Below are 27,793 nucleotides of genomic sequence, written 5' to 3'. Positions count from 1 at the left end.
ACTGTCTTGGGTTTCGTTTTGAAAATTCTGACTTTGATATTGGTTCACAGTTGATTTGAGTCCCATACGTTCTTCAATTGTAAGAATACAGCCCTTGTTTTACCAATCCTCGCCTTTACGTCTACATCTGATCCTCTTTTTTCATCGATTATGCTGACCATTTCATATACGTGGACGTTTCCACTTATTTCGGAGTTTCCCCATCAAGTGTGTTTGGCTTGATTGATGTTCTCCGTGTTGTATTTGAAGATATTGCTTTTTCGTTTGTATATACTGAGGTCTACTGATCCAGAAGCTGCTGTTACACTTATTGTCTCCAGCTACATTTGTTCGTGTGTATGGGATAGTAGGGCTAAGTCATCTGTGAAATTCAAATCTTCCCAGTGCTTTTTCAAATATTGATATTTAAGCAAACGAATAAGTTTGGTTTCATTTAGAATAGTGAAACCCCACTTTCTGAAGAAACACTTGTTATATCTCGATAAGCATAATGAATGGTAATTTTTGGGATCCATTTATGGACCAACTCTATGGGTATAATTTTATCGTATAATTGTTATGTTATTAAACTATTCATATTTCGCTTAATATAAGCTTTATTTTGACCCATGAACCATTATTATACATTTTACCATTCTTGCATTATGCCCTGTCTACTAGTTATTACCTCCCATATTCACAGTCACATTTGGTCAAATTTTGTACAAATGTTGTTTCATATTTTATTGGTACGTTGTGGTCTGTTTGATTTGTATATAAACCCAGTATATTTGAAATAAATGATTCATATTGCAGAGACTGAGACTGACGTTCTGGACTCAACTGGCTGGATTAGGCCGAAAACAGGACCAATCAGGACTCTAAGCTGCTGGCACGTGTTTTATGCGTCACTAGTTTGATCAATAATTCGCTGCTCTCTGATTGAGGGTATCGTTGTGTTATACAATAAACAGAGCACACAGGTTCATAAGTTATAACAATACTCTTTTTGAATTACATTTTAGCAAAAGATGAAAACAAAACTGTTTCATTTGAGTACTTCATATTTTATGTGAAAAACTGAAGCGACTGAACTAACCATTCACGTTTTGACATTAATCAACATATGCCTACTAGTGACTGGATTTAAGAGGTATTTCCTAAAGTTCTAGTGAGAAGCAGTCACTAGTGGAGTTCGACCTCGTCTGTTGTCAGATAGTAACTCACTGATGACAATTGTGGATTGGTTGAAGTTAGACATTAACACCCATGGATGCCGGCTGGTTAGAGTTGAAGCGTTCACGCACAACACTGATAGATCCTCTGTTAGAATTTCACGAAGTGGGTTTGCGTATGCACAACACTAAGGAGTCTAACACTGAGACAAAACGGTCATCTAGTACTTTCAGGTTCTCCATAGTGATCTAACTTCAATTGAATCAAGATCTTAACTATTAAATAAATTACTAAAATATCCACAAAACCTCTTTTATGCTCATTTTTTCAACTTTAATGAATAATAATGTGATATAAAGTATTGATTAAAATATACATTGTTTTGTTTTTCCATTACTCATTGAATACATTACAAAACATTACTTGATATAATTACATCATAGTTTTATAGACGATAGAATAAGTTAAATCACTGTTCAAATGGGTTTCCTTTCTGTCATTTTTGTTGCTGTTAATGTTGTTGTTGTTGTTGTAAATAAGCATCTAATAAATGAATCTCTTCAATCGTTTCATCCAGTCATTCCTAACAAGGATGTATTACATAATAATAATAATAATAACAATGAATTACCTATTGTTGCTTGGTTACAAAATACACTTGAATATTCAACAAAAATGAATCAAAATATTTGACTGAACACAATTCTATGGCTTTTCATTAATAAGTAGTATAATTATACCAATCCGTATATATATATACAAACGTATATCCATACCCTACAATAGAAATTATATTGGTGCATTTGAACCCGTAATGAATTTCATTTCTAATTTATCCCCAGATACACATGATAAACGTGGTGGTGTAATTTCATATTGATTATTATTATTACGTAATGTTAATAATTCTTCTAATTGATTTAAACTATTATCGGATGGTAAATAATTCTCTCCTTCTATATTATTATGTTCATCAAATGAAAAACATGGTGTCTTATAATTTATATATGATAATTTAATATTTTCTGAATAAGCAATTTCATCATTATTCGTTTTACTACTGATATTATTGTTAGTAGTATTCTTTGATAGTTTATAATTTTTATCGATCAAAGTATTGGGACAAACATCAGATATTGGTAAATATTGATTTTTAATATCCTTTTTAATATCTCCAGTATTATTATAACTATTTTCATCTTCTATACGATTGACTATATTTGTATTACCAATTATATTATCAAATAATTGATGTTTATTAGATTGTTTTAATGCGACTCGATCTTTTTCTTCATTATTTATTAATAAACAATTTGTTTCTAATGATGTTTGTGAAATGAATCCAGTTGATGTTTCTTTAATAATAGATGATTTTGGCCAATTCATAGATGCTTGATATTGTGATAAATTGTCTCTAGGTAATAATGGAATTTCTTCACGTCTTGGTATTAATGGTTTAAGAATGGTTTGTTCATTAGATGAATTATCTAAATGTTAGGAATAAATAAATAAATAAATTAGAATAATACATGTAAACGAACAATATTGTTTTCATTTAGATCGTAATCAGGCTTTACTCTAATCATGAACTCCGCCTGTATCTCTTCCAGAGTTACTGTCGGTCACAAGCCCGGGTAAAGGAGGAGGGTTGAGCATGGGGTCAGCGAACCCATCCCGTAGAAAACTAACTCGCTAAAAAACGCTAACCAGAAAAAAATAACTCAAATCATTTAAACTCTGCCCTGGGAGTTAGAAGGCTTTCATTTAGAAGAACTATGACGCCCCATGGTGAAAGCTGAGTCCCTTTAGAAGTCAGGAGGCTGATGCCTCTTCTAACAACCAGATCAAAGATTTTTATAGGCATATGGAACATTCGGAAAATTCGGGAAACCGGAAAGATCAGTCAAATAGCAATGGAACTGAGGAGATACAAATTGGAAGTACTGGGAATCAGCAAAACCCATTTGATCAAAGCTGGACAACAAAGGTTAGATACGGAAGGATACCTCATCAAGATTTCAAAGAAAGGAGACCTGAGAAGATATGAAAACTACAGAGGCATCAAACTACTGTCAGAACCAGGGAAAGTCCTCAACAGAATGTTGCTGAACCGGATGAAGGATAGAGCAGACGCCCAACTTCGAGATCAACAAGCTGGTTTCCGTAAGGACCGGTCGTGCGCAGACCAAATTGTGACACTACGGATCATCGTCGAACAATCAGCTTTATCATTCGTGAAAATGCGTTCAAAAGTGTAGATAGGAGAACATTATCGAAAATTCATCTACCATCAGCAACAGCCTTCTGTGGAAGAGAACAAACCAGCTTCCACCTAAAGAGAAAGTTAGGAAAAGACGTTGGATGTGGTAGATAGAACATGCATTACGAAAATCACCAAACTGCATCATGAGGCATGTGCTAACTTGTAATCCTGAAGGTAAGTGGAAAATAGGAAGTTCAAAGAACACATGTTGTCGATAAATAGAAGCAGATATGAAAAGGATGAAAAACAGCTAGAAGTAACTGGAAAGGATTACTGGGTACAGTTTTGGATGGAGAATGATGGTCGACGACCTATACTCCTTCACTTGGAGTAACAGGCATAAGTAAGTAAGCAACTCATAAACCATACTGGTAGATGTTCACTCATTCGTTGGTTAAGTTGCCTGGTAGTACGGCTAATATAACTATCTCTACAGGAGCAGATGAATTCGTAAATGCACATTGAGTAGGTCAACTCACAATAATGAAATTTAACATTCACACAGCATCCTCAACAACAACAAGAACAACAAAAAGCAAAGTCATAGTTACAAAAAAAGAAGAAAATAAGACGGAAAACAAATGACAACCAGTTGTACAAGTTGTATTAATACACAATGTTCTGTTGAGAATTATGACAAGTTATATATATATGTACTTTTGTCTAACCGTTTCCGCTTTAACATACATTTATATTATACTATGTATATTACAAAAAAACTACATTATTCCGCAATCTTTTGAATATTTTCTTTGAAATCATTTAAGAAAGAATAAAAAGATTACAATCAACCACCCACCCCAAAACCAACCGACCAAGCAACTAACCAACCTAGAAACTATTTGTAAATCTCATTAAATAAAAATCATATGGAATCAATAATATACAAGGTGAAAATTGTCTGAAATGATTTTTTTTTGAGTAGTATAGAAATTCTATAATAAAAAAAAGTTGTCAAATAAAGAAATGAATAAACAATAAGAAATTTATTCATTGAACGATTCTAATAATGTGAAATAGTTTAAGATGAATACTCCAAACAACTTTCAACCAATAACAAAGTGAGAATCTTTAATATGAACGTCAAGGCAGTTCTACTATATTGAGCTGAAACTTGGAGAACTACTATAACCATCATCAAGAAGATACAAGTATTTATAAATAGTTGTCTACGCAAAATACTCAACATCCATTGGCTGGATACCGTCAGCAATAGCCTTCTGTGGAAGACAACAAACCAGCTTCCATCTTAGGAGGAAATTAGGAAAAGTCGTTGGATGTGGCGGATAGGATATATATCACGCAAATCATCAAGCTGCATCACGAGGCAAGTGCTAACTTGGAATCATGAAGGGAAGTGGAAAAGAGGAAGTTAAAAGAACACATTACGTCGGTAAATAGAAGCAGACATGAAAAGAATGGATAACAACTGGAAGGAGCTGGAATGGATTGCGCCTAGGACAGGGTTGGATGGAGAATGCTGGTGAGCGCCCTATGCTCCTTCACGAGGAGTAACAGGCGTAAGTAAGTAAGTAAGTTTAAGATGAATAGTCCAATATTGAAGATTTCATAGCCGCTATGGCTGTTATGATTTGAAGGCCATTTAGTTATCATGTGACTTTGTTGGGGACGTTAGATCCCCAGAACCTATTTGGAAAAGGACCCAATATTGTAATTTTATTTTGAAAAATTGAATTTCTTTGTTTTCGCGCTAAAAGCGCTCATTTTCACCTTCATGGCATATTTCCCATTTGTGAGAATCTTAAATGCTATTAGTCCTTTGTGTCTTTTAGTATTCAGTTTTGTAACGCTTCCCAAGGATGGTTTTGTGCTGTATATATACGTTTTGATTTGTGTCTGTTTTTATCGCTCGCTCATGCTTCTGGCTTTTTGTGGAATATAGTTCCCCGTTTGGATTTCGACTTCTCTCTCTGGTTAGCTGGACTAGGGCGCAATAGAATAGCTAGTTTATTGGTCTTTGGTCACGAGTCTTTGTTCCTTTTTGCAGTCTAAGTGAACTCGTAACCGCTTCAAACCTAGCAGATTTATTCGCCAGTCAGGATATGACTTATACAATCTTAATACTGTGTTAAACCAGTGATGTTCGACTGGTATGAGCAGCCTAATATCTTTATTGATCCCTTATTGTTTGCCTAGACCCCGTTCAGTTAAATCCAGAACGTCAATAACAGCTTCCATTATGTGACTCATTTATTTCAAAACATACTCGGTTTATATACCAGACGAATACACCGCATCTCATCATCAAATAACAAATAACTTTTATACAAGATCAAGTCAAAAAGTGGCCATGGGAGTGATTGTGATGAGACTGTAATCAATAAACTGAGTATAATTTAAGAACAGTCAATCATATCATAATAGTCTATAGGTCGAGATGAAGCTTATAATAAGATGAATATGAATATGTATAATCTAATTACTGAATAGTTATACCATGAGAATATATGCATAGCATTAGTCCATTTATAGTTGACAGAAGTTACCCATAATGGAAGTCAATAAAAAAGAAATTGCTGTTGTGTAATATAGTCAAGATTATTATTATTGTAGTTTAAACAGAAGAATAGTAAATGAATGGTAGAAGCGTTTTTGTTACCCCCTTAACAAGTATTAACCGGAATTGTAAAAAAAATCTTTATTTATTTCATTATAGACGTGACATTTTTAAATTATTGATTTGAAATATATTTGTCTACATTTTCAGCTTCATTGTAATTGTGGTAAAGCTCAGTCGTCAGTTCAATCCATCGAAGTGCCACTATACTACTTATTGACTTTGCTAGGCCAATCGTTAAACGTTTTTTTCTAAAACTGAAATATCTAAGCAAAGATGGATAGTGGATAGTGGATAGTAGTGGAATCCAGAACGCACGTTTCGTCGTATTTGGGACTCGTTCGCTGGATGTACCTGCATCTCAGAGTTGATGTTCACTCAGGACTCAGTACCTAAGTGGATAACGAGATGGTGTTTGAAGCGAACAGTACTGGGTTCGAGTCCCGGAGTGAACATCAACTACGAGATGCAGGTACATCTAGGTGACAAGTCTGAAAAAGCTTGTAACTTAAGACTATATAGAAGCAATCCACATGGGATGCACATATGCCAACATGAGACTGACCAATTGCAGTCCCAAATAACAATAGAAAGATACAATACAATAAGGGATCAATAAGGACATTAGGCTGCTCATACCAGTCGAACATCATTGCTTTAACACATTACTAAGATTGTATAAGACGTATTCCGATTGGTGAATAAGTCACATCATATTAAACTGGCCTAAAACACACAACATAATAGATGATTGTTTAGTCTCATGAAATGAAATCATTAATAAGAAAATTTTCTTCAATAAAATTATGCTCATTCTTATTAATTTGTTATAACTTATGCCCTGTGTGCCCTGTTGATGTATAACATGATGATAACGCCAATTAGAGAACAGTGATTTATCGACTGGATCAATGACGCATAAACACGTACGAGCAGTCCACAGTCCTTATCGGTCCTGCTTCCTTCCTAGCCCTGCCTATTCAGTGCAGAACATCAATAGCAGCCTATGCAATAAGAATCATTACATTTCAAACATACTAGGTTCATATACCAACTCCGCCTGTAGCTCTGACAGGGTTACTGCCGGTCCCAAGCCCGGATAAAGGAGGAGGGTTGGGCATGGGGTTAGCGTCCCCATCCCGTAGAAAACTAACTCGCTAAAAAACGCTTACCAGAAAAAATAATCCAAACCATTTAAACTCTGCCCTGGGAGTTAGAAGGTCTTCAGTTAGAAGAATTATGACGCTTCATGGTGAAAGCCGAGTTCCTTCGGAAGCCACGAGGCCGATGCCCCTTCTAACAACTAGAGCAAAAATTTTTATAGGTACATGGAACGTTCGAACAATGTGGGAAACCGGGAAGGCCAGTCAAATAGCAATGGAAATGAGGAGATACAACTTAGCAGTACTGGGAATCAGCGAAACCCACTGGACCCAAGCTGGACAGAAAAGGCTAGCTACGGGAGAGATGCTGCTATACTCCGGTCACGAAGAGGAAAATGCTCCACACACTCAGGGAGTCGCCCTTATACTGTCCAAAGTAGCACGAAATGCACTTGTAGGATGGGAGTCTCACGGATCCAGAATCTTCAAAGCATCATTCAAAACAAAGAAGGAGGGGATCTTAATGAATATTATCCAATGTTATGCACCCACCAATGATAGCAACGACGACATTAAAGATCAGTTCTACGAGCGGCTGCAGTCAATCATTGAGAAATGCCGAAGAAACGACCTAACTATTCTGATGGGAGATCTAAATGCCAAGGTCGGAATAGACAACACTGGATATGAAGATATTATGGGACGACATGGACTGGGAGAGAGGAACGAAAATGGAGAAAGATTTGCAAATCCATGTGCATTCAACAAATTAGTCATAGGAGGCACAATATTTCCACACAAACGTATACACAAGGCTACATGGATCTCACCGGACTACACTACAGAGAACCAAATAGATCATATTTGCATCAACAAAAAATTCCGAAGGACAATGGAAGATGTGAGAACCAGGAGAGGTGCTGACGTAGCTTCAGATCACCACCTGGTTGTAGCCAATTTAAAACTGAAGCTGAAAAAGAACTGGACAAGTGGACAAACAGCACTACAAACGTTCGATACAGCCTTCCTTCGAGATACTGACAAACTCAATGAATTTAAGATAGCTCTCAACAACAGGTTTCAAGCCTTACAAGATCTACTGAATGAAGAAGAAACTACTATGGAGGACAACTGGAAAGGCATCAAGGAAGCATTAACTTCAACGTGTCAAGAGGTTCTGGGCCTAAAGAAACACCAGCATAAGGAATGGATCTCTACAGAAACACTGGACAAGATCAAAGAAAGGAAGAACAAGAAGGCAGCAATTAACAACAGCCGAACACGAACAGAGAAAGTCCAAGCACAAGCTGAATACATAGAAGCAAACAAACAAGTGAAGAGGAGCATTAGAGCCGACAAGAAGAAATACGTGGAAGAACTAGCAACGACGGCAGAAAAAGCTGCTAGAGAAGGAAATATGAAACAGCTTCACGATACAACGAAGAAACTATCAGGAAAATACAGTAAACCAGAGAGGCCGGTCAAAGACAAAGAAGGCAAGCCAATCACCGAAATTCAACAACAGCGAAACAGATGGGTAGAATACTTCGAGGAACTCCTGAGTAGGCCGGCTCCAATGAATCCACCGGACATCGAAGCAGCACACACAGATCTTCCTATAGATGTCAACCCACCAACGAAGGAAGAAATTAGAATGGCCGTCAGACAAATCAAGAACGGGAAATCAGCAGGACCCGACAACATACCAGCTGAAGCACTGAAATCAGACATCGAAGTAACTACAAACATGCTTCACCTTCTATTCAAAAAGATTTGGGAGGAGGAACAAGTGCCGATGGACTGGAAAGAAGGACACCTCGTCAAGATTCCAAAGAAAGGAGATCTGAGCAAATGTGAAAACTACAGAGGTATAACACTACTGTCAATACCAAGGAAAGTCTTCAACAGAGTGTTGCTTAACCGGATGAAGGATGCAGTAGACGCCAAACTTCGAGATCAACAAGCTGGATTCCGTAAGGATCGGTCGTGCACAGACCAAATTGCAACACTACGGATCATCGTCGAACAATCAGTTGAGTGGAACTCATCACTATACATCAACTTCATTGATTATGAAAAGGCATTCGACAGTGTAGATAGGAGGACATTATGGAAACTTCTTCGACACTACGGAGTTCCTGAGAAGATTGTCAACATTATCCGGAACTCATACGACGGACTACAGTGCAAAGTCGTGCATGGAGGACAGCTGACAGATGCATTCGAAGTAAGGACTGGAGTCAGACAAGGCTGTTTACTCTCTCCCTTCCTCTTTCTTCTGGTGGTCGACTGGATTATGAAGACCTCGACATCTGACGAAAAACACGGAATACAATGGACAGCTCAGAATCAATTAGACGATTTGGAATTCGCAGATGACCTAGCCCTCCTATCACGTACACACGAACAGATGCAGATGAAGACGGCCAGTGTAGCAGCAGTCTCTGCATCAGTAGGCCTCAGCATACACAAGGGGAAAACCAAGGTCCTCAAATTCAAGGCGGAGAACAGCAATCCAATCACTCTTGATGGCGAAACTCTGGAAGATGTGGAGTCCTTCACATACCTGGGAAGCATCATCGATGAACAAGGAGGTTCAGATGCAGACGTATAGGCGAGGATCGGCAAAGCAAGGGTCGCATTCCTACAATTGAAGAACATATGTAACTCAAAACAACTTTCAACCAATATCAAAGTGAGAATCTTCAATACGAACGTCAAGGCAGTTCTACCGTATGGAGCTGAAACTTGGAGAACTACTCCAACCATCATCAAGAAGGTACAAGTATTTATAAATAGTTGTCTACGCAAGATACTCAACATCCACTGGCCGGATACCATCAGCAATAGCCTTCTGTGGGAGAGAACAAACCAACTTCCAGCTGAAGAAGAAATTAGGAAAAGACGATGGAAATGGATAGGACATACATTACGCAAATCATCAAACTGCATCACGAGGCAAGCCCTAACTTGGAACCCTGAAGGGAAGCGAAAAAGAGGAAGGCCAAAGAACACATTGCGTCGGATAGTAGAAGCAGATATGAAAAGGATGAATTACAACTGGACGGAGCTGGATAGGATTGCCCAGGACAGGGTTGGATGGAGAATGCTGGTGAGTGGCCTATGCTCCTTCACGAGGAGTAACAGGCGTAAGTAAGTAAGTAAGGTTCATATACCAACCAGACAGACCACATCGTAGCATAAAATGGGAAACAACAACTCTATAAGATTTGACCAAAAGTGGCTGTGAATATGAGAGGTAGTAACTGACTGACTGGGTACAATTCAAAATGGAAAATCGTATAATAACAGTTCATAGGTCAAAATAAAGCTTATGATAATAGGAACATGAATATGAATAGTTTAGTCACTTAACAATTATACAATAAAAATATACGTATAGCATTAGTCCATAAATGGATCCCAAAACTTACCATTTATTATTCACATCGTGATATAACAAATGTTTTTGATGGAGTTTTGTTCTCTGAACTGGATGGTTTGGTCAAAAGAAACTATATCCCTGCTGCTCAACAACGACACGAATCTCACTAAATACACGAAGCTTCAAATTCAAAGTCTACTGGAACTCATCGATTTATGCCTAACAACATACTTTCAATTCAACAACAAAATCCACGAACAAACGAAAGGGACACCAATGGGATCACCAATATCAGGACTGATCGCAGAGGCAGTGATGCAAAGACTAGAAGCCGCGATACTACCAGTGATCAGGCCAAGAATTTGGATTCGCTATGTAGACGACACTTTCGTCATCTTCAAAAAGGATGAGCTGGAACACGACCAAACCATCCAGCTCAGAGAACAAAACTCAACCGAAATCATCCATCTGAGCTACAAATCTTCTCCAACATCTCACATAACAAATGTTTTAGATAAATGCCATGACATGTAACCAAAATTATAATAATCAATAATATTACGTAATTTTCTTTTAACGATCAATATATTTTTACTTTTCACTCTTTTTATAACGATACATTCCATGATGAATATCGTGATCTTTTAAATGTTAGTCAACAACTGTTCAACGTTTTATTTTCCTTAGTTTCAAGTAACAAGTGATATGAAGTGAGAGGTTTTTAAGAGAATGATACATACATTCAACTGGGAAAATGTTGAGATCTTGGAATGGTAACACAACACAACACTAGTGAAAGTGAAGGTAGTTAAGACTCATGTAACCATGTCAAAACAAATTCAATTCATTAATCCTTTATGAAGACTTTCTTTTTAAAGACTGATTTAAATGATAGATAGCATTCGTCAACGATCAACTTCAGTTATAGTTCCATTATAAACTATGAAGAACTGGGCAACTCATAAGTCCTTATATGGGCCTCCGCAGTAATACGTATCTATAACCTTGTCAAGGGTCGGACACCGAACTTCTAAGTCTTAAACTGAACTGCTGGTATGGTATCCACCTTTCCAAAAACGTGTAAAATACTTATTTGTCTTTATATATGTCACAGTTGATTGATCACTGGGTAGCGATCAATGTCATGTGTGTCAAGTCCTTATTTAGTGCAAATCGAATGCTATCGACTATGTTGCAATGTGGCCACCAGTCTAGGTGACTCGACACTGCGTGCACTATATACTGAGATTAGATGATGGTTAAAGGTAGTCGACAGGAAACCCTGGACTCAGTGATCAATCAATTGTGATTACATCTCAGTCCTACAGGAGGTTGATCGCGGCCCGGACAGCTCAGTGGTAACGTCCCTGACTGTGAAGCTGGGTGGCACAGGATCGGATCCGCCAGGGAGCACTAGTTTCCTCAGGATTGCAAGTACACGTTGCTGACGAGTGCCAAGTAGCACGAAACTCCGGTCCAGGGTTTCCTGTCAACTACTTCCAACCACCATCTGATATATATATATATATATATATATATATATATATATCACTACTCTAAACGGAATTACTATATTCAGGTTCAAGCATAAACATTTTGTGTTATATTTCAGTACAAACATTAAGAAATAATTTACCTGTTATTTTACAAGTTGTATCTGGAAAATGATGTCTTCTTTCACCAGTTGATGATAATCGTATAGGAGAATCATTTGATGAATTGAAATTACGTGCTAATCCAGGTGGTATAACACCAAAATTATTTTTTAATTTTACTGAAGAATTAAGTGGTGGAACTTGACTACAAGTTTTTGGTCGAACTGCTTCAACTGGTAAAATACGTCTTCTACGTTTTGGAAGTTTAGATTGAGCTTGTGTATGCGTATAAAAACGTGAAAAATTTGATACAATAACAGGAACTGGAAGAGAGATAGTCATAACACCAGTAATTGCACACATTGCACCAACTATCATACCTGTAAATATATATACCAAAGAAGTAATGTAAAAATTAACTTTAAAAGTATAAAACATAAATAAAGTGTAGGGGTTGTGGAGATAATCAAGTTTTTGATTAAGACCATGAACCGATTGATGTTAGACCATCGTGGATAGCCACTGTTGAGGAGTCTCACAACAGGATGAAACGGCCTTCCAGTACTTCGAGGTATCCAAAGGTGGTCTCACATCAATCGGTCCATGATCTCAATCAAAAAATAAATAAATAAATAAAGTGTCATAGACATTAATTTAATTTTAAATTAGTTCTCTTTATGAAATTCTAGTTTCAATACCTTGATGGAACTATATATCTATACAACTGAGTTGTTTCAAATCAAGACCAACCAGCTGTCCTGAAACCGTTGATACTTAATAATCTCCAAGTTGTTATCAATCTATGACAAATATAAACTTAATGTGTTTTTTTTTAAGAATAAGTATTGATTTTCCAGTCACTCGATGAGTAGTTGTTTACTTATTGAATGAATCTCCCCAACAGTGTTCGAGTATCATTGCCCTACTATGGGTTAGAAGTAAGAGATTCAAGAATTTAAGCTAGCGCTTCAATTGAGTCACAAGATCTTATTGCTTTAAGGAATACTATCCAAATATATTTAATTTTAGCATTGGTTTTAGTATTTCTAATGTTTAAATGTTTCCCGAAGGTAAAGGAGAAGAGGAAGACCAAAGAACACATTACACCGAGAAATGGAGACAGACATGAGAAAAATGAACAACAATTGGATAGACCTGAAAAGGAAGGCCCAGGACAAAGTGGATTGCAGAATGCTAGTCGGTGGCCTATACTCTATTGGGGATAACAGGCATAAGTAAGTAATATTTGAATGTAAATATTTAAAGAAAACAATCTTTATTTACCTGATATCTTAACACATACTGAGATATTCTAGAGTAATATTTAATTTTCATTTTTCTCGCTTAACAATTTCCGAGAATCTTAATAGTTGAGACCATGAGTCAACTGAAGCTAGACCACTATGGAAAACCTGGAGACATTGCACTTCCGTTTCGTCCTATTATAGGACTCCTCAGTAGTGCACATCCATGATCCCGCTCTCCGTGAGATTTGAACCCAGGACCTATCAGTCTCGTGCACGAGCGCCTAATCACTAGACCACTAAGCTGGCCGGAATCCAGCGGTGTTAGTGTCTAACTTCAACTAATCCATAAAATTGAGCCACACATCCAACATTGTCATCAGTGAGCTACTATCTCACGACAGACCCGGTTGAACTCCACTGATCACTGCTTCTCACTAGAAATCCATGAAATACCTCTTACAGTCAGTCACTAGTGATCATCTGCTGATTAATATCAGAAGGCATTTTGTAGAGATTTTACAAAATAATCAATCTAAATATTTTTGTTGTTGTTGAGGCAATATAGTTTTATAGTTTAACATGACCTATTTATCATTCGGTTAGTTCCCCCTTTCGATAATTTACACACAAAAATAAAAACTAAAAAAGCTGTTAACAATATACTTGATGAGGTTAACCGCAACTTGAAAAACAAACAAACAACATACACTGTCACGTAAGCTAAATCATCAATTCCATTAATGAACAATTAGGTGATCATATATATATATATATATATATATATATATATATATATATTTCCCTTCTTTATCCTTTTATTGAGTTATATAGGTATACAACCCAAGTAAATTACTTTCGACCTAAATGTATATTTTCATGTACTGGAACAGTTTTAGTGTTGTTGGTCAATATTGATCCTAATAGGTCTTGACGTTTATTATTTTTTTTTCCATTAAAAGGACACAATTTTCATTTTAATACATAACCTAAATTGAATCAGTTCATGAATTAATATCAAAACCTTATTAAGTAGGTTTATTATTTATTATTTCCCAAGAAGAAATTCGTGAGCTACACAAACACACATACATACAGAGAGATGTGAAAATGAGTTAATTAAAGCTAAACCATCATAGAAAACATGGACGGTTGTTTCGTCCTAGTATAAGAACTCTTCAGTAGTGCATATCCATGATCTTGCTCTCAGGATTCGAACTAAGAACCCCCGATCAGGCGTGTAAACGCTAAGTTTCCAGATCACTATACCGGTATCCAATGATGTGAATGTCTAAATTCAATCGGTTTCTTGTTCGTAATAAGTTGATATTTTGATTGAAAGAATATCATGTTACATGTCATATCATAATTTGCTTTTGTCTAGAAAAAAAATGGATGAAATAAAGATTTTTCATAGAAGTTAATCGTCTAATAATAATTGTCGACGTATTCTACAATATTTTCAGTATTCAGAAAATGCTTGATCTCTAGTAATTTCAGATAAACTAGTATAGGGGTTGTGGAGATTATTAAGTTCTTTTTTATTCAGATCATGAACCGATTGATGTTAGACCATCGTGGATAGCCACTGTTGAGGAGTCTCACAACAGGACGAAACGGCCTTCCAGTACTTCGAGGTATCCAAAGGTGGTCTCACATCAATCGGTCCATGATTTCAATCACGCTGGTTGGTGGTCTATGTTCCATTGAGGGTAACAGGTGTAAGCAAGTAAGTAAGTAAGTAAGTAAGTAATTAAGTAAGTAAGTAAGTTAGTTAGTTAGTAAGTAAGTTGGTAAGTAAGTACATTTTATGATACATCATTGGATAGAAACTTACAAATGATTCTGTATCTATTCAAATATTAGTCTTGTAATAATGATGGGGATCTTTAAACGACTCTTTATCTTTTGGAAATGATAATAGCTCTTAAGACTCAATATGTCAGTGAAGAAATCATTATTGTTTTTAAAAAAAAACAGATTAGTTTTTAGTTAGAATATCAATAGCAAAATGCAAGTACATGTAATTGTTATGTCCCATATTGGACGAATTCTGCTGTTAGCCGTAATTCATATTTTCTATTTGACATTGTTATATAATTGTGTACAACGACGTTAAACAAAACTGTAATACAACTCGTTGTATACAGTTTGGCTTCTGATCAGTTTTTCTAGTTTGAAATAATCATAATTATTACCCGTGTGCTCAAAAGATACAAATGGGTCACAATCCATATCTGAGACCGATTTTTTACAAGTTATTTGCTATACTACTAAATAGTAGTTCAAAGGCATATAATTTATATTGATTTTATAACCAAAAATGGTCATTTTAACATTTTAATGAAATGATGAACATATATGTAGTTCAGGTAAAGATAAGCCAAATCATAAACATACTTATTTGTTTGAAACTTATGCCAAAATAGTAGAGAGGAGATTATTCGGCGAGACTATAATTTATGGATGAACCAATCACGTATAAGATAACAGGTCTCGAATTTTGGCACCAAATTCACCCATTTATTTGGCTAAATAGAGTTTTGGAATTATAACTGATGTTAGTTCGTGGTGAAAACCCTATATCTAATTCCTAACCCTAACCATCAACTGTAAATCATAATTCCAATTCCTCACATAGGTTAATAACCCTCATTTGCTCCTGGTTATTGGGTGGACACTATCAAGGTCACTTTAGCGTCGCTCAGAGGTCATCCATAAATTATAATCTCACCTATTATTCATATTCTTTGTACAGCAGAACTACTTTCAGTCTATCTCGTCTGTCTTTCACATTGAAATCATTTGAAAATTAATGAATGCACTCAGCAGGCGGTATAATTCTTCCGTACGTGGATCTAAAGGGATCTTTATAATAAAACCTGTATTTCAATCGGAGAGTTACTAGTTATTATCTGAAGGGTTCGACATAAGATATGAGACCATTTTCCTTATGAACTTGGGATTTTTCGCAAATACTATGTCATATAATGCTTTTTAAATTATAAAAAAATTACAATAGGAACAATAGCGGGGCGGATTCGCATGCATATAGTATACGATTCTCTTTGAACCCAGCACAAAACAATATCATTGTGCACTGTCCTATCGCCCTTGAAAGATCAGGCAACCGGAAAAACTTACGAGAACACCATCAGGGTATACGACCCTATAAAAAACTTGGCTAACAATAATTTTGTTGCAAATTCCAGTATTCAAATACTACTGTAAAGTTATGTCTAAGAACTGGTTGACAAATAAAGGAATGCTGTTACATTCAGTGTACAACGAGTCAACAGGCAGAAAGATTGATTAGTAAGAGGAATTAGTAAGTGTCTACGTCATGCGTATACGCAGCCTTCGATTTGAATCTCGTATTGTGTTTTGAGATTCTGTGTTCTCATCTGTTCATCAAGTGTTTTTCCTAAACTGTGCTTTTGATTTACCGAAATTCTCCCCTCCGTCTAACGACTATGGCAACTTCAAGGTCATGTTCCACAACATACTATTTACTAACAATCTAGTGAGTAGCGTCCACCAAACAATGTCCTTTCTATCGGTAGGATAACCGAATTGTATAATTGATCTATAGATTTCGACTAACATTAAGGCTCAATCAAATATCGCACTGGTCACCATCTATTGGGAAATTAGTGTAGATTTATCAGTCCAGCAGGAGATTAGTCCCGTTCTGAATAATTGAGTGGTAATGTCTTAGGTGAACGGGAAGATTCAAATAAACAATACCAAGTGAATTTAAACTTCAGCTCATTTCACAAGCAAGTGGCTATAAGGAATCAGTAGCTAAGTGGATAGCGCCGATGGCGTTTGAAGCGAACGGTACTGAGTTCGAGTCTCAGAGTGGGCATCAACTCAGGTGCAGGCACATCCAGTTGACGAGTCCCACATAGGACGAGACGCGCGTCTTGGATTCCACTACTAACTACTATCCATCTTTGTCTTAGATTGTGAAGTTGTGTAACATGGAAACACTAGATCACTTAAGATTTCTGGTACCTTTTGCTGACGAGTGCTAGCTAGCATGAAGTTGACATCATTTGAAAACCACTCAAAACGATGATGTATAAATCACATTAATTCAAATAATAAACCTTTCATTTTTATATGTTGCCTATATTTTATATTATTCTAATTCATGTCCTTAGACTGATGCACATTCTGTAATCATCTTAAGTATATATATTAGTAAACAGGTATGTGTTGATAAGTTATAACATTTAAAATTATTAAGCAAAGATGATTGATGGCTAGTATTAGAACCCAGGACGCACGTTTCGTCCTATTTAGGACTTATCAGCTGGGTGTCTCTACATCCCAGAATTGATGTTCAAAATGAATTCTAAATTAATAGTTTATAAATATTCTGTGGGAGAGAACAAACCAACTTCCAGCTGAAGAAGAAATTAGGAAAAGACGATGGAAATGGATAGGACATACATCACGCAAATCGTCAAACTGCATCACGAGGCAAGCGCTAACTTGGAATCCTGAAGGGGAGCGGAAAAGAGGAAGGCGAAAGAACACATTACGTCGGGAAATCGAATCTTATATGAAAAGGATGAATAAAAACTGGAAAGGATTGCCCATGACAGGGTTGGATGGAGAATGCTGGTGAGTGGCCTATGCTCCTTCACGAGAAGTAATAGGCGTAAGTAAGTAAGTAATTCACATTGATATAAACGTTTACTCAGATTGTATTTCAGTGGTTCTTTTCATGTGTTATCTGTATTATTTTAAAATTCCCCCATAAATCATACATTTTCTGTCGTTTTTTTATTATCTGAATAGGGGTTTATGGAGATACTGAAGAGTCCTATAATAGGACGAAACGGTGATCTAGTGCTTCTATAGTTTTTCATAGTGGATATACTTGAATCGAATTATAAATTCAACCATTAATTTTTTCAATGGTTCAGATCATGAGTCAGTTGAAGCTAGACCACCATGGAAAACCTGGAAGCACTGGACGGCCGTTTCGTCCTAGTATGAGACTCCTCAGCAGTGCACATCCACGACCCGTCCAATGCTTTCAGGTTTTCCATGGTGGTCTAGCTTCAACTGACTCATGATCTTAACCAATGAAATTACTATAATATCCGCAAAACCCATCTGATAATAAATTTTTATTTATAAAAAGAAGAATAAAATATGTGGTCAAGTGGATAAATTCATTTGACAGATATCTGTCCAAATATCATATCCATATTATCTAAATGAATATCATCTTGAACAGTAAAACACAGAACAATAGAGAGCACCACCACCACCAACAACAACGACAAAACTCATCAAGATTCAAATCAGTTATTAAGTGATGGTAGAACAGTTTGTTTTGTTCAACAACAACAACAACAAACAACAACAACAACAAAAAAGGGATAAATAAATGAAGTGATTCACTTTTCTTTAATGAACAATGTATCACCATTATCATCAATATTCTCATCATTGACACGAATATCATCAATAGTATCATTATTATTCTAATCAATCATAATAATAATGTCAAAGAAATTTATACAAAATTCATTCTAGATTATCATGAGGGGGAAATATTCGAAGGAGAAGAAGAAAACTACATTCAAAATTGAATTTGAAGTAGATCCAATGTCTCGCTTGGTAATCTGTCTCAAGCTTTTCCAAGGAAATATAGAATCAAACATCACAATTATCGAATATAAATAAGATAACTGGTTCTCCAACTCTGCCTGGAGTCCCCCCGGGGGCTACTGCCGGTCCCAAGCCCGGATAAAGGAGGAGGGTTGGGCATGGGGTTAGCGACCCCCTCCCGTAGAAAACTAACTCGCTAAAAAAACGCTAACCAGAAAAAATCGCTAACATGATTCTCCGGTTCCTTGTATACTGAACAGGTCATTCAATCAATGTTAACAATGTTTAAAGTAGCCGATTTACTTTAGTGTGTAAGAGACTTGTGGTTTGAAATGAAAAGTGTCCAGATAACGGATGGTGTGTATACGTAAGTGAGAAGAAGAAATTTCATCGACTATATATTGTCTCCGGTCGACGAATATTAAGAAAACATAAATATGTGACCTTAACACATTTTGTTTCACACCACAAGTCTCCTACACACTAAAGTAAATCGATTACTTTAAACATTACAACGTTGATCGGATGACCTATTCAGTATACAGTGAACCAAAGAACCATGTACTTACTTACTTACGCTTGTTACTCCTCATGAAGGAGCATAGACCGCTCACCAGCATTTTCCATCCAAACCTGACATCGGCAATCCTTTCCAGCTCTTTCCAATTGTTTTTTTTCATATCTGCTTCTATTTACCGACGTAATGTGTTCTTTGACCTTCCACTTTTTCGCTTCCCTTCAGGATTCCAAGTTGAGGCTTGCCTCAGAGAACCATGTACCTTATTTATATTCGATAATTATGATGTTTGATCCTATAGTTCTTTGAAAAAGCTTGGATCAGATTGTCAGGCGAAACGTTAGATTTACTTCAAATTCAATCACTGAGATTTTACAAACACATTCTCTCTCTTGAATGTTACACATCAACTCAGTGCCCAAGTATTGTGAAACTATTCGATGAAATTTAGACGAAAGTCCTTATTTATTAGAACAAAACTACATTTTGATACGCAAGTGTGTATCTTACTTTAGGCCCCGTTTAAATGTGTGTTTTTTAACTTGTAAATTACGTTGATGAATCTTCTACTGTCGAATAAATCAGTCACTTAATTGGTTCTATTTACCTATGAATAGGGCGTAATCGGATATTGTAGTTTGACGATTAAGTATTCATCAGTATTTACTTATTTCTGTTTAGTTCTAACCTATGTGTTAAAAAGGTGAAAGAGTAATGGCAGATAAAAGTTCGATTTACCCTCTACTACTTCGACCGGAAGACACACTTTTCTGTTTAGAATTTACCGATATATGATATTTAATATCAGAAGGGGTGTTTGTGGATATTATAGTGATTTCAATAGTTGACATCATGAGTCAATTGAAGCTAGATCATCATGGTAAACCTCGAAGCACTAGATGGCTATTTTGTCCTATTGTGGGACTCCTCAGTAGTGCGCGTTCATGATCCCGCTTCGAACCCAGGACCTATAAGTTTAGCGCGCGAATGCTTAACCTCTAGACCACTGAGCCTTCATCCAACGGACGAAACGGTTGTTTAGTTGTGCCAGGTTTTCCATGCTGGTCTAGCTTCAATTGACTCAAGAATTCAACTATTAAATTACTACCATCTTCACAAAACCCCCTTTCTAATAAAAAATAAAGTAAACAAAAACAATATGATAACCACTCTGGATAACAAATCAGTAGTACTAGGGTAAGTTAAGGGTAAGAACAAATTATTTTGTGAACACATAAATGGGATTTCGGTTTCTGTATAGCCAAGGCTTCAATAAACTTTAGTATACACTCTTGAAGACTTTCGTATAACACTACAAATGCTAACTTGATATCAACCTCATGATCAGTGTCAACTAAATGTTTCACAATGAATAAAGATATCTGTCTACTCTATGTTCTTATTTGACCATAAAAATTTATTTGTTTCTGCAATTATTTAAGTATATGTTCCATCAGTCTTAGTTGCTAATCACGATCTCTCCTTCCTATATACGTGTTGATAGACTCAATGAGATATGACACAATCGCTTATGTACTGTTTGAGTATTTTATATCAGCTGATATAGGTGAATTCAAAAAGGGGAAGTCGATTTTCTTGTTATAGAAGGCTGATATGGCTGAATAAGTTCCAATTAATAAGATTAAACGGATCATATACCATTGAGAAACAAAAAAAAAGATAAAAACAAATGTAAAGTTTACGAATGAACAAGATTAGCATAAGTGAATGGTTATTGTCTGGGCTAGTGTTCATTATTATATATTCATTCAACCACTGACATTAAAACTGTTAACGCATTCTTGATCTTCAAATTTGGCAATAACTACTTAGTCAAGCGTTAAAAACATATATAATTCGTTACTAATTTGATATATTAAATTATAACACTATACGCGCAATGCTCACTAGTGTTGAAGATGGTTAGAAGAAAATTAGAGGCGGCCAAACCAAAAACGCGGCATCAGTGCTTGAAGTCACTAACTTCTAGGTGGAGACATAATGGTAGATACAGACTACTTGGTTCGTATCCGTATGACTATCGTAACTAAGGCTTGGAGAATCTGGGTGACATGGTTTGGAATCGATCACAATGGCGTAGATGTATACATTTGTAGTGTCAGTTATTATGTTAAGCCCATATTCCGTATTCTGGTTTCCCGACAGGCCAATCTACTCATTCTACTTGAGTCGCATTTTGACCTTGTTAATTATTCGCTTACCAATCTTAACTGTGTTTTGTACGAGCGCATATGTGTGTGTACATTTCTTATCCCATTACTAATCACATGTCTGTAACTTACTTTTGTGTAACTATAAATATTGATTAACGCTTGGTTAAATGAGAGTTGGCTTACCCTCCATCTCCATTGCGCGTTGCTTCACTTCAGTTTATTCCATTCGCTTCAGATACAAAATAGTATGTATTCACAAGTCCATTCTTGTTATTCGACATATTTAAATCCGTTATTGACTAACGCGATTTAAGTCGATGATTATATACGAGGATAGGCGACACATATATATTTCAACAACAATCATCATTACGATCAATTTGGAGTCAGATCCCGGGCCACTAAACACTTTCTAATTTCCCTTAAATTATGAGATTAAAATCGCTTCATATCTTTCATTCTACCAACTAATTGTTTCTCCATATACTATATCCTTATATACAATCTTTCTTTTATATATTGTTACCATTGAATTAGTTGAGCGTGTCGACCGCTTCACTTATCTTGGGAGTTTCATCAGCCCTTTTGGTCTGGTGTGTGACGAAATCTCAGCACGGATACAGAAGGCTCGACTAGCTTTTGCCAACTTGCGTCATTTATGTCGTAGGCGAGATATCCGTCTATCAACCAAAGGACGGGTTTACTGCGTAACAGTTTGTTGCGTCCTACTTTATTAAAGTGAAACATGGCCGGTAAGGATAGAGGATATTCGTAGGTTACTAGTATTCGATCATAGGTGTCTTCGAAACATTGCTCGTATATCCTGGGACCACCGAGTAAGTAATGCAGTTGTTAGGAAACGGGTACTAGGTAAGGATGGCAAATCAATTGATGAAGTAGTGAAACTTTATAAGTTGAGATGACTAGGACACGTGTTACGTATGTCCAACCACCGACTGCCCCGATGTGCGATGTTTCATGGTGTAGGAGTAGGTTGGAAGAACGTTAGGGGTGGCCAGAGCAAAGAGTGGCACAAATACATGAAGTCACTGACAAGTGGACTGAGTCATGTTGGTAGGTGTAGACTACCTGATTGGGATCCGCGATATGATAGCAACCGATGGATAGAGACCTTGAATAACATGGCTCAAAATAGTTTGCAATGACACAGGTGCATCCGCTTATTGTGTTCTCCCAAATTCTAGTCTTCTCAATTCTTCATGTCCATTTCCTTGTTCTCTTTCCAGATTTATTTCACTGGATTATGCTACATGAATAACACCTTCAAACCCTAATCTTTCTGATTACTGCTTATACTCTTACCGCCTCTACCACTACGGGATTTGAATCGACAACTGCATTTCTGTGTTAATGTGGTATGGCAACTCGAACTAATGTACGTACGTACGTACGAAGTTCTACGTTGTTACTGACTGACTGACCACCATTGAATTAACTACATCTATGAATCCGGTGTTCATCTTGTTATGCTAATGAAATAATGGCAACTTGGACCAATCCATATATGTGTCTGGTTCTACATGGTAACTGACTGACTGAGGATAAATATAGAAACAAAGTACGCACATATTTATATATATACACACAACAGTAACAACAACATAATAATAATAATAATAATAATATGGATTACCTAAATATGTTTTTGGTACTTGATCTCCATAACCAACTGTTGTCATTGTTACAATAGCCCACCATAAACCAACTGGTATAGATACAAAATCATTTTGTGGATTATATTGAAATCGTTCAGCATAATACATTAATGCAGCGAATATAACAATGAATACCATTAAAAAGAATACTAATAATACTAATTCTTTAAGACTTGCACGAAATGTATGAATGAGAATTTTTAAACCAGCTATATGGCGGGTTAATTTAAATAGTCGCATAATACGTATAATAGAAAAGAATTCTAATGCTTCATAATTAGCTTCATTGGACATAATTTTAGTTAAAATTAAATCGACATAAAATGATAATAAGGCTAATAAATCAATTATATTAATAGGGGATTTAATAAATTCTAATTTACATGGTGTTACTATAAAACGTATTATAATTTCAAATGTAAACCATCCATTTGATATACATTCTATATAACTAAATAGAATATGTGATTTAATCATACGTTTACGTATTGTCCATAAAGGATCTAGATTGAATGGAGACGATGATGATGATATAGAATGTGTATTATGATGAGTATAGATATCTGAATACATTGATGATGATGATGGAGATGACGACGATGAGGATGATGACAGTGTAGAATAAGGTGTATATGAATGTGATGTTTCATAATTTGTTAATAATTGATTTGAATCATTATATAATAATGGTATACGTAGATTGGATGATGTTTTTAAACAAAAACAAAGTATTGATAGAACAATGAAAAATACAGAGATCACAGCAATAATCTAGAAGAAAAAGAAAAAGAAAGGTCGAATGTAATTTACAAATAAGCTTATCATATATACAATGGTCAAATTAAGGTAGATAAATATAATTCGATTAGTATCAGAAGGAGTTTTTGTGGATATTATATGAATTTCAATAGTTGAGATCATAAGTCAATTGAAGCTAGATCATTATGGGAAACCTAGTGTGGGACTCCTCAGTAGTGAGCATCCACGATCCTCGCGCTCGAGTGCTTAACCACTAGACCACTAAGCTGGCCGATATCCAACGGTGTTAATGTTTAACTTTAACTAATCCACGAAATTGAGCAACACATCCACCATTGTCATCAGGGAGTTACTATCTCACAACAGATCCGGTTGAATTCCACTAGTCACTGCTTCTCGCTAATTAAGGGTGTAAGTACATTACTTAGAGTAGATCATTTAATAGTTAAGTTTACTAAAGTTGATCAGTGGTGTTTTTTACACATCGTCTCAGTTTTTTAATCCGAATGGTTACTTCTTCAGTCAATTTTTCTTGGTTTTTTTTTGTGAAAGAATTTGAGGCTTATAGGCTTTAGCAGCAAAGAAACAAACAAAACAAAACAATTCCTAACCCAATCAATAAATGTGTCATGATCTCAATAATTGAAATGAAAAAATAAAAAGATTAGTCAGATACTAGTACTATCATGATTTTCCATTAAATAGGCTAGCATCAAACTATTCCCTATTCATCATTAGACACCTTTTGCTTATCTTCTCTGAAAGGCATTCACAGATATCAACATAAATTAAGTTCAAAAAACTGATCATAAAAAAATGAAAAATAAATTAACACTGAATAACCATAATAAAATTGTTTACAAGATTATCGATAGATACAACACATTGGTATCTATCACATGAATATTAAATTATCAACTTTGTTTTTTTTCTTTTTTTTCTTTTCTTTTAAAAGGTGAATTTTTGCAGATTACATCATGTTTTCAAAACAAAACAAAAGTGCTGGTGGTGGTGGTGGGAGGGGGAATAGACATGTCCTAAAATATTCAGGGTTATATATATATATATATGTATTGTATAATTGTGTATAGAAATATCACCGTATACATATACATATATACGTGTACATGAATATAGAGGTTATATAAGGATATATATATATATATATATATATATATATATATATATATATATATATATAATGTCCCATATTTCTAAGCTTCATTGAACTTGTTTAACAATGATAAAAACAAGCAACGGAAGTTGATATATATATATATTAAGTCAGATACATTGGTATGTCATGTAATACTAATAGTAATAATGATTGTATTCAATAAACAGAGTTAGATACCATGGAATCAATTAGAATGAAATAAGTGATTATTCTAGTTCTAGTAGACTGATTTACAAGTTGATTATAAATATTATACATTTACAATTATATTATTACATAAAAACTATACTGATTATAATGTAGGGAATGTTCAGTAGGATTTTAGTCTAGACAAATAGATAGATATGAATATTTCCGGTAACAGTTTATTCATCATTGATAAGAAACAATAAGAATCAGACCTTAATAGACTATAACCATAGAATTGTAATGTATTATACACACATATATAGATAGATACCTTAGGAAATGATAAAATATAAAACTGTTTTACTGATCAATATTCATAAAACTGTATATGGATGGAATGTTATTATTCTTGATGAGAATAATGGCGAAGATTTGTAGCTTAGGTGAATGATTTCGGTGGAGTTTTGTTGTCTGAGTTGGATCATTTAGTTCTTGAGATTTTCATTGTTCTTCTTCTGAACGACATCATCAGCAGAAGAAATTTCAGGTTGAATTGATATATATCCCGATGAGAATAAGGAATGGTAATTGTTAGGATCTATTTCTGGACTAATACGATACATATATATTTCGATTGTATAATTGTTAAGTAACTAAACTATTCATATTTGTGTTCCTCTTGTCATAAGCTTTATTTTCACCTATAAACTGTTATTATTCTTGACTTATACCCGGTCTATCAATTACTATCTCCCACATTCACAGCCACATTTGGCCAAATCTTGAACAAATGTTATTTTCCATTTGATTATTATTAGCTTCATTCAATATTATATTTGTGGTACAATATAGAATTCTCAGTGCAAAGTATTTCAATAAGCTTCCTTTTCTTATTTCTTGATTGATCCTGACGATAACATATTGAGTGATTGCCAGTTATATGTTAGTACTTCGGGAATTGACATCTGAATAATGTTCGTTCTATTCAATGTATATTGCCAACCAACATGATGCCGCTGATTATACCCTTTCGTAACCTGTACAGCGAAATGTTGTAAACTTTTCATAAACGTGCCTGAATAGATTGTGCGCTCAATAGAAATAATGATGTGTTAAAACAAATAAGAAAACAAATAACTTGTTGAAATATCTAGATGGCAGGAACAGGTAGTCCAGATATTCAAGCAGGCCGCCTGTCTTTCTGATTGGTTTATAAACCTAGTATGTTTTAAATACATGATTCATATCGCAGAGTCTGAGATTGTTGTTTCTGAACTTAACAGACAGGGTTAGGCGGGAAGCAGGACCGTTAAGGACTGTGGATTGCTTGTACGGGTTTTATGCGTCATTAGTCCAGTCGATAAATCACTGTTCTCTAATTGGCGGTATCATTACGACATATACATATATATATATAGGACCCAAGACTACAAGTTATAACAATTGAATGTTACATTCTTTGAACTAGTTGGTTTAATTCATAAGCTAACTTTATTGTAGATATCAATTTGAGTAATAATAATGATAATCATAAGCCTCCATTTCTAGTTAAATTGAGTTTTACAAGGAAAATTATTTGATAAACACTAAATGAGTTCATTCATATGACCTCATAGTGACTGGTTATCTTTTATTGATTCTATTATTTTCATGTTACTTATTGATTGTGTTTATTTGATTGACCTCTGACCATATGGTTAATAAACATTTTCCATACGCTTATTGTGATAAACTAAATCTATATCATTATGCTGACTGATTAGAGATTGATATATTATACTACTATAAATTGTTTGTTATTCATAGGATTTTTTTCCCTGTTCATTTTTTGCCCGCATTATTCCACTGACTGTATTATAAGTAAACGCACATAATATAACTGAACATGTAATCTTCAGGGTATTAATGCTCACTGGCAGATCCAGCTTTATACTCACCAATGAGCTATCCGGTTTTCTACATAATGAATACGATGTCAAGTCAATTAGACTAGTAAACATATTAGAACTTGATCGATAGAATTCGATTAGCGTCCATGAACCGATTAGTGTTAGAGCACTATTGAAAACCTGGAAGGACTGAACGGCTGTTTCATCCTATTATCGAACTCCTCAGCAATGCACATCTACGATCCACGATAAATAAATATTATTGAATACAGTCTAATGAATATCTAATTGCAAACTATATTGTCTACTACTACTACTACTACCACCACCACCACAACAACAACAACAACAACAACTACTACTACTACTACTACTTCTACTACTATTACTACTTGTAGCTCAGCAGGACAACTTTCATGAACTTTTGTTCTCTGAGCTGGATGGTTTGGTCGTGAAGCTTTCATCGTTCTTCTGAACGACATCTTACTTACAAAGAAGTAAACAATGACAGGTTTAAG

At 35.4% G+C, this 27,793-nt stretch overlaps 1 protein-coding gene across 1 annotated transcript in view; it reads right to left on the bottom strand.

The window, feature by feature from the left end:
- Nucleotides 1-740: 740 nt before the first annotated feature.
- KCNC4_1 (Potassium voltage-gated channel sub C member 4) overlaps nucleotides 741-27,793 on the bottom strand; it is an 85,487-nt gene continuing 58,434 nt past the window's right edge. The window contains exons 4-8 of the mRNA XM_035731092.2: nucleotides 23,300-24,092; nucleotides 12,121-12,459; nucleotides 1,896-2,642; nucleotides 1,787-1,860; nucleotides 741-1,738 (exon numbers count right to left, since the gene is read on the bottom strand). Of these exons, the coding sequence (XP_035588515.1) occupies nucleotides 1,945-2,642; nucleotides 12,121-12,459; nucleotides 23,300-24,092 (1,830 nt within the window). The 3' untranslated portion in view covers nucleotides 741-1,738; nucleotides 1,787-1,860; nucleotides 1,896-1,944. The remainder of the gene's footprint in view (nucleotides 1,739-1,786; nucleotides 1,861-1,895; nucleotides 2,643-12,120; nucleotides 12,460-23,299; nucleotides 24,093-27,793) is intronic.

This window comes from Schistosoma haematobium, chromosome 1 (genome assembly GCF_000699445.3).
Source record: "Schistosoma haematobium chromosome 1, whole genome shotgun sequence".
Taxonomy (NCBI): Eukaryota; Metazoa; Platyhelminthes; class Trematoda; order Strigeidida; family Schistosomatidae; genus Schistosoma; species Schistosoma haematobium.
This window is presented reverse-complemented; position numbering and strand designations above follow the sequence as displayed.